Below are 7,998 nucleotides of genomic sequence, written 5' to 3'. Positions count from 1 at the left end.
CCTTTCCTTTCTTCTCTGTTCCCCTGACACACGAGGATCCTCTGTGGCCGAGCCATTTGCAACAACAGGGATGGGCCTTGAGGGCATTGTGCTAAGTGAAGTAAATCAGACAGAGAAATACCACATGATCTCACTTATATGTGGGATCTAAAACAAAACCCTGAGCCCAGAGATAAAGACTAGTGTTGCCAGAGACAGCAGGTGGAAAGCGGGGGTGTGGGGGGGGGGCGCTGGGTGCAGGAGGCCTAAAAGTACAAACTTCTGGGTATAAAATATGAATCCTGGGGATGGCTATAGTTAATAACATTGTATTGCATGTTTGGAAGTTGGTAAAAGACCTTAAAAATTCTCATCACAGAGAAGGCAATTGTAACCATGTACTGGGACAGTTATTAACTAGACTTATTAGGGTGATCACCTCACGATATATATGAATAGCAAATCATTATGTTGTACACCCGAAACTACTATAATGTTACATGTCAATTATACCTCAGTAAAAGAAAAGAAAATAATGTTCTAGATATGTGCAAAGGCCTAAAAGCAAGAGAAAGCAGGGCATGTTCTGGGAGGGAGGGAGGGAGTGTGTGTGTGTGTGTGTGTGTGTATGTGTGTGTGTGTGTGTGTGTAGGGCCAGGAGAAAGGGGAAGTTTGATGAGACATGAAGCTGACCACGTGAACTGGAGCCACATGATAAAGGGCCCGGAAGCCATATAAAGGGGTCTAAGGACATTGGGAACAACCGAAAGCTTTTAAATACCCCTGGGCTTAAACACAGGCCACAGACGCTTTGACTATTGGAGGCCCCACCCCGCATCACATCAAACAGTATCATAAAAAGAATCCACGTTATGATTACTTTTAAACAAAAATTTGGAAGGGGTTTTACAACTCTAATTTGGAATTATTATCAATTTTTTAATTTCACTCTTTCAGATTTCTATTGCTATTTTGAAGCCAGTGAAATTTGCAAGGGAGGAGGTCTGGGTGTGACAGGCTCGCAGCTCACAGACCCCATGCTCTATGTTACGGTATCTAATGAAAACGAAATAGTGATATGATCAGGCTTATGATTTAGAAGAATCCCAGTTTCAGGGCACCTTTCAGGGTGGCTCAGCTCGGGATTTGATCTCAGGGTTGTGAGCCCTACATTGGGCTCCAGGCTCAGTGTGGAGCCTACTTAAAAAGAAAAGAAAAAGACCACATTTTCTAAATCTTTGAGTGGAAGCTGTTTAGTGGGTATGGAATTTCGATTTTGCAGGAGGAAAAAGTGCCAGAGAACACTTAATAATCACATAACACCGTGCTTATAGTTACCACCACTGTACTGTACTCTTAAAAATCTTTCAGATGGTAAATTTCATGCTATTTGCTTTTTTTTAAAAAAAACACCACAATAAAAGGGAAACAGAGTGGAGATTAGATCAGAAGGACCATCCCTGGATTGCTGGCCAGAAGCAGCTGTAATACATCTGGCAGATGGTCAAGACCAAAACTAAAGAAGGAAGAAAATGGACAGATTTAGGAGAATGATAACACTTAAATTTGGAAGAATCAACAGGAATTGGGTGTAAGGTGTGACCGATGGGGCAAAGGAAGAGACGAGGATGATGCATTAGACTGGGCAACTAGGTTATGCCCACTGCCAGGCCGGGGCCGGGGAGAAGCAGCAGCCACAGGGGCAGGATGTGGAAGCTGCCAGGGGAGTTGTCCAGGAAGCATCTGGACACCCGCACCTGGAGCTCAAGAGACAAGTGGCTTCCGGATTTTGATTTGGGAGCTACGGACATTGAGGAAGTAATTAGAGACGAGTGAAAGGATGAGGCCTATTAAAACAAGACAGCCTTGGACAGAGCCCCAAGGAACAGCAGCAACCCAAGGAAGACCAGGGGAGGGGCGCCCATTCGGGGTCTGAGAGCGAGTCCCAGGAGGCAGACTGGGTACAAGACAGACCGGGGTGGGACCTGGACCAAAGACTGTGGCTTGATGGAAACCAATGGAAGATTCTTTCACAGGAAGGAAGGGTCAGTGGGGTTGGGTTGGGAAGCCTCAGGTGAGTTAGGGCCTGTGCTGTTGGAAGGGGTGTGGCAGGGAGTGGAGGGTGTTTGGAGAGGGGAGGGGGTCTGATTTAGAAGATTATGTGTGACGTTCATTCCAAGGCACCACATTCCTCCACCCTGCGTCCCACTGGCCTCTTCCCCATTCATTCATCTTCCAGGCTGGTGAAACTCCAGGGACAGGTGCCCAGCATTGAGGGGCAGGTACAGTATGGCCTGGAGGGGTTGAGGGAGGTTAACCGAAGATGTCTTCCTGGGGAAGGAGGGCCTGGGCCAGGTTTGGAAGCATCCTAGTGTGAGGCTTAGTGGGGCAGAGAAGCGGGAACCATCCCGGCAGGGTCGGTCCTCATGACCACACCGCTCGGCCAATATCTCCTCCTGAGGAGGGGTCTCCACGTGAAGGGACAGTGTGGAGCCATGGGGGCTGGAGGGGACTGTTTCTCCCGTGGCCGCTGACCAATGCCCCCTCATTCGGGGGAGGTCAGGTCTGTGGTGTTGCTGGCTCTCCCACCACCCTGCCTGCCTGCATTCATTCATCATTCATTCCTTTGTTCATTCACTCATCCGTTTGGCATTTATTGAGCACCACAGCATACCACCCAGCACCAGGGAGGGAAGCATGAATAGGGCACGGTCCTCGCCCACGTAGGTCACACAGAGTCCGGGAGGCAGATGGTCACGCTCCATGAAGTGTTCCTGGGGCTGCGAGAAATGTCTGTGCAGAGCGCAGTCAGGGGACCAAGTGGAGCGTGGTCACATCAGGAAAAGTGTGTCAGGGAAGGTGTCAGGAAACACTTCCAGAGAGGAGCTGAGTCTGGTGGTAAGTCCCCAGGCAGGGGAGGGAGGGACGCTGAGAGAGCAGGGGGCTGTGAGTGGCCCAGCGCCACCAGCAGCCCCTGCGGGGACTGGTAACCCATCCAGACTTGGAGTCCCCTTCCATGAACATCTGACCGGGTACCGTACCGCTCACTCATCTGCTGTTAAGCATCAACCTGACCCGTGTACTTGTGAAAACACAAACACCTGCTACTACAGGGAACACAGCATGTTCACTTACAAGGGGTCCCATTGCCTGATTCGACCAGATCCCTTTGCCTTGGGCAGAGGCTCCTGGTGCTCCCAGCTCTCAACACAGCCCACCTCCATCCCTCACCCCCTTCCCCACACTACGCCCAGCTTTGTGATTCTGAACACAGGAAGCAGTTAAGGGCAGAGAAGTAAATCTTCTAAGTGTCCTGATCCCAAGAACAGAATCTGATGGTTTGTGTCCTTCCCTTCCAACCTCCCGGGGAAGGAGTCAGGGTGTAATTTGAGGCCCCGCTGGTGACAGTCTTAGCTGAGTGGAGGGTGAAAGTTTTAAACTTCCTAAATATAATGGTTGCTAAGGGAATTGGTGGTTCATGGGTAAAGAGGAGGTTTCGTCGATGCCACTCCAGGAGGCATAATACTTTTCCTATTTGTGTCTGATTCTCAAGCATTAACAGTTCATTTCTCTGCAGGGTGGTGGGAGGGCTGCCTAAAAATGTGTGTGTCTCCATGCTTCACAGCTATGTTGTTGAGACTGAGTTCATCCGGTCATTTCTCTCAGCATCTGGAGGCTCTGGGCAGGAAGACCATTGGTGCAGGAATGGGGGAGCTCCTTAGAGGGGGGAAGGCTTAGACAGGGGAGTTGGGGCATCTCAAAGACCCACTTTAGATTTTAGCCCAGGAGTGGCCCTCACCTTCACTGCTGTCAGAGGCACAAACAGGCATCATTCTGACAGGCATCATTCACCCAGCCACCCTTCCAGTCAGCCATTCACCCATCCATCCGTCCATCCGTCCATCCGTCCGTCCATCTATCCATCCACCATCCAACCACCCCTCTAGTCAGCCATTCAAAAAAGCTGTGTTGTACAAGACCTTGTGGAAATATGATGAGTTAGAGTCCCTGCTCGTGAAGCCGATGCTCCTTGCACACGCCTTTCCTTGTACCATGGCTGGGTCTCCACCCAGGACACCTTCTCCATCAGCCCATGTGTCTGAAGCCAGTATTCCCCCTTCAGCCTACTCTTGTCCACAAGCCTTCCATGATCCCCCTTCACCCCCAGAGTCACTCCTTCCCCTCCCCATCAATGCCCACAGTGTGCTTCACCACTCCCATTTACCTCTTTCCATTGACCTCTCCTGGGCAGCAGGTCCCTGATGTGCTTTCCTGTGTGTGTTCTTCCACAGATGTGTCCACAATGCTGGATCAGTGCTTCTGAATGAATGAATGAACAGCAGGTAAGTTGTGTCCTTTGCAGGATGAGGTCAACCCCATACAGTTCCCAGCTTCCTTCAGCAGCAGGCTGGGGCATTAAGAAACCCAGGGTGTTTTCCTTTTGGGTTGACAGAAGATGCAGTCATGTATTTTTCCCCCTTAAATTGCAGGGATAAGATTGTGTTCAGCCATACGCAGTATATTTCCTTCTTTATTTGGAGTTCATGGGGATTCTGGAGGCATCTTCCCTGGCCTCTGCCATCAGGATGTATCAGGGATCATTATAACCATGAGATTATCATACTTTCATGTGGCGCTTAGAGTGCCCCAAGTTTATTCACAACTGCTTCTCATGACAGCCCAATCTTGTCTTCCAGAATTAGAAATGATGGCTCAGAAAGGTTAAGCAACTTACTCCAGGCCACCCAGCAGTGACGGCGGAGCAGGTTCTCTCGGGTCCCGGCTCTCCTCCTTCCCCCCTGCTCTCCCCCACCCTAACTGACAGAGGGTCCCAGGAAAGACGCACTCCTTCCCTGTCTCGGCAGGGGCTGGGGGGGCCATGTCCCTCATCCCCTGGCTGCGGTGGAATGAAGCCCCCTCCAGGCTGTCCTCCCGGAGGCCCGCCGAGCTGGTGCTGGAGACGCTCATGATGGAGCTGGCAGGGCAGATGCGAGAGGCGGAGAGGCAGCACTGGGAGCGCGGCAACGCAGTCAGGAAGATCTGCACCGGGGTCGACTACAGCTGGCTGGCCAGCACCCCCCGGCCCACCTACGACCTCAGCCCTGGTGAGCGGCTGCAACTAGAGGACGTCTGTGCCAAGATCCACCCCTCCTACTGTGGGCCCGCCATCCTCAGGTAACCCCTGCACGGGCACGGGCCCCGCAGGTGCACTGCTACCCCAGGGGTGTGGCTGCAGGGAGAGGGGCCCGAGGCCAGCAGGACTGGATTGGGGGCGCGTGCATGATCCAGGGACCTGTTAAAAGGAGTGAGGCAGAAGGAGGAGTCTGCAAGGGCCCAGAGCGCACCAGGCCAGAGCTAAGGGCTCCGTAGAAGGCAGGAGGCAGCTCTTGGGGGGCACAGGACTTTTAATGGGAGAGAACCTCAGGCCTTTGAGCTTTCTGTTCTTCCTGAATTATCACTACCCTGGATTTCAACACAGCTGGCTCTTTCTCCTCCATTGGTTTATTGTCCATATTACCTTCTTAGAAAGGTTTTCCAGACAATCTTCCCAAAATTCAGTTTTTAATTATCCTTTGTCACACTAGCGTTCATAATAGTTTGCCTCAGGGGACTGTGCGTGCGTGTGTGTGTGTGTGTGTGTGTGTGTGTGAAGTGTTCCAAGGCCTGAGGCATTGAACACGTAGAGATTTAGAGCTTGGGGACCACCGTGTTCCTGAATATAAATGTAACCTTAATAAAGTTTGACCCACAGGGCCCAGTCTTGGCTGGGTTCATGTTAAAGTCGAAGAAATGTAGTCCAGCAACCAACAGTAATCTCAAAAGTTGGTCAGGTTCACATGAAGTTCTCAAACTCTAGTAAAGGAATACGGGTCCACAATAAAACGTCAGAACATCCCCCAAATCTCCAGCCACACATCTCTTTAACCAATGTAAGCATCTCTTGTACCCCCTTTTTCTTGGAAATTCTCCTTAAATTCCTTCTCTGTTTTCAGTCCTATCCATAGCCCACTGGATTTTGTATTCTTTTTCATGCCCTGCCCCCCCCCTTCTTCCTCCAGGCTGAGATCTTATCCTCTCCAGCTTCTCTTGTTCTGTACTTCGGAATCCCCCCAAAATGTGCCTACTTCCAGAAGCACCTGGGGATGGGGGATACGGGGGGGAGTGAGTCATGGGGAAGGGGCTGGTGAGAGAAGCCAGGTGGATACACGAAACCTCATAAATGAGGGGGAGTCTGGGGACACACGTATGATCATGATCACCCCCTCACCTTTCCCGTCCCACTGCTGAAAAGTGTGAGAAGTCCTGACTCACAGTATGGTGGAGGAAACCGCTAAGTGGGCTTGCTGATAACTGTCCGTCATTTTGAGCTCTAAGCAGAGACGTTTTAGGCAGAGGAAAACCTCACCCAGCCAGGGGCCAGGAGCTTTGGAAGGAGTATCGCAGTGACACCATCAGATAGACATTTTGAAGAGATCACTCTGGCTACCGGGGAGAGAAGGGTAGAAGAGGTTAGCCAGAAAGCCTTGCATAGGTAAGGCCAGGCCATGGTAGCAGTGGGATCCCCTTACTACTCTGACATTGATAACCTGAGTCAATGTCAGGATCTTTACATAGACATAGACATAGACATAGACATAGACATAGACACACATATCATACACACACACACACACACACACACACACAGAGAGAGAGAGAGAGAACACGGTAGCTATGACCCCATTTTATAGATGAGGAAGCTGAGGCCCATAGAGGCTGAAAGTAGCTGAGGGAGTTGGCCATTTGAACTTGATGTGAACAATTTGATATGAACTCAGCACTGGCCAGAGCAGTAGGGAGGTGCGGTGGTTTCTGACTGACGTCAGAAGTGGGGAGCTGGCGGAAAGGGAACTGACCCCTGGGCGTGCACAGGGAAGCCGGGGCGGTTTGACACCTTCCCGGCCCCACACCCGCAGGTTCCGGCAGCTGCTGGCGGAGCAGGAGCCCGAGGTGCAGGAGGTGTCCCAGCTCTTCCGCTCGGTGCTGCAGGAGGTCCTGGAGAGAATGAAGCAGGAGGAGGAGGCCCACAAGCTGACTCGGCAGTGGAGCCTGCGGCCCCGCGGCCCCCTGGCGCTGGCCACCTTCAAGACCCGAGCGCGCATCTCCCCCTTCACCAGTGACATCCGGACCATCTCCGAGGACGTAGAGCGGGACACGCCGCCGCCCCTCCGGACCTGGAGCATGCCGGAGTTCCGAGCGCCCAAAGAGGACTGAGCCGTTCCCTCCCCATCCCAGGAGCGGAGCCACCAGCAGGAGGGCATGATAGGACGGTGACTGGTCCCGCGTCCTGGAACCTCCCCCCTTCCCCTGACTCCCAAGAGGTGTTTCCTTCCCAGGACATTCCGGTGAAATGAAGGACTCCGTCAGGCAGCACTCCCCCATCAGCCCTCAGCCCCGAGTTAGGGCTCTGGGGCATCTCCTCCCTGTCCCTCCCACAAATCAGTGGGAGCAGCCCCTCCCCTGCCTTGCAGAGATTCAGGATCTTGGCAGACAAGATCTACCCCTGGGGAGAGGAAGAGTTTGCCAGGACCTGAGTTCTCACCCCCAGTTCAGGGATGTCCTATTCACCCCTTCACCCTGAGTAAGGGGCGCTTGTTGGGTAGTGTGCATTCTCTGCTGGTGGCTGGTCTCACCGTGGCTCCTAGGTCCTTGCCTCTGGGACAGGCAGGGCTGAAAGGGACCACAAAAGCCAATAGGTCACTCTCCTCCGCCAGCTGAAGCTCAGAGAGGGCAAAATTCTTTCACCTTAAATTGCAGCCAGATTCCCCCAGGGGCCGTGAGGTTGTTCCTGTAGGTATAGTCTCTGCCCCAGTCCTGGGCTGTGATGGGACAGCTCCAAGGGGTCTCCTCCTGACAGTGGTCTGACACATCTCTGACCTTGGAATCGGCATGGAGGTCTAAGGCAGCTGGGATCAGAGGTAAGATACCCTTGCCTCGCCCCAAGAGAATCATCATTCAGGATGTGGCCAATGCCTGGCA

At 52.4% G+C, this 7,998-nt stretch overlaps 1 protein-coding gene across 1 annotated transcript; it reads left to right on the top strand.

Moving 5' to 3' along the window:
- The first annotated feature begins 4,858 nt into the window (after window positions 1-4,858).
- Window positions 4,859-7,597, top strand: RD3 (RD3 regulator of GUCY2D). The gene is made up of 2 exons (XM_044266284.1): window positions 4,859-5,154; window positions 6,936-7,597. Exons 1-2 carry the CDS (start codon window positions 4,859-4,861, stop codon window positions 7,231-7,233), a joined length of 594 nt encoding a protein of 197 aa, XP_044122219.1. The 3' UTR covers window positions 7,234-7,597.
- The last annotated feature ends 401 nt before the right edge of the window (window positions 7,598-7,998 follow it).

This window comes from Neovison vison, chromosome 10 (genome assembly GCF_020171115.1).
Source record: "Neovison vison isolate M4711 chromosome 10, ASM_NN_V1, whole genome shotgun sequence".
Taxonomy (NCBI): domain Eukaryota; kingdom Metazoa; phylum Chordata; class Mammalia; order Carnivora; family Mustelidae; genus Neogale; species Neogale vison.
The sequence above is the reverse complement of the archived record's forward strand: the minus strand, read 5'-3'. Positions and strand labels throughout refer to the sequence as shown.

Coding starts and splice junctions, on each gene's coding strand:
- RD3 (XM_044266284.1), top strand. CDS start 4,859: ATGTCCCTCATCCCCTGGCTGCGGTGGAATGAAGCCCCCTCCAGGCTG. Junction 5,155..6,935: donor TGTGGGCCCGCCATCCTCAG/GTAACCCCTGCA, acceptor CCACACCCGCAG/GTTCCGGCAGCTGCTGGCGG.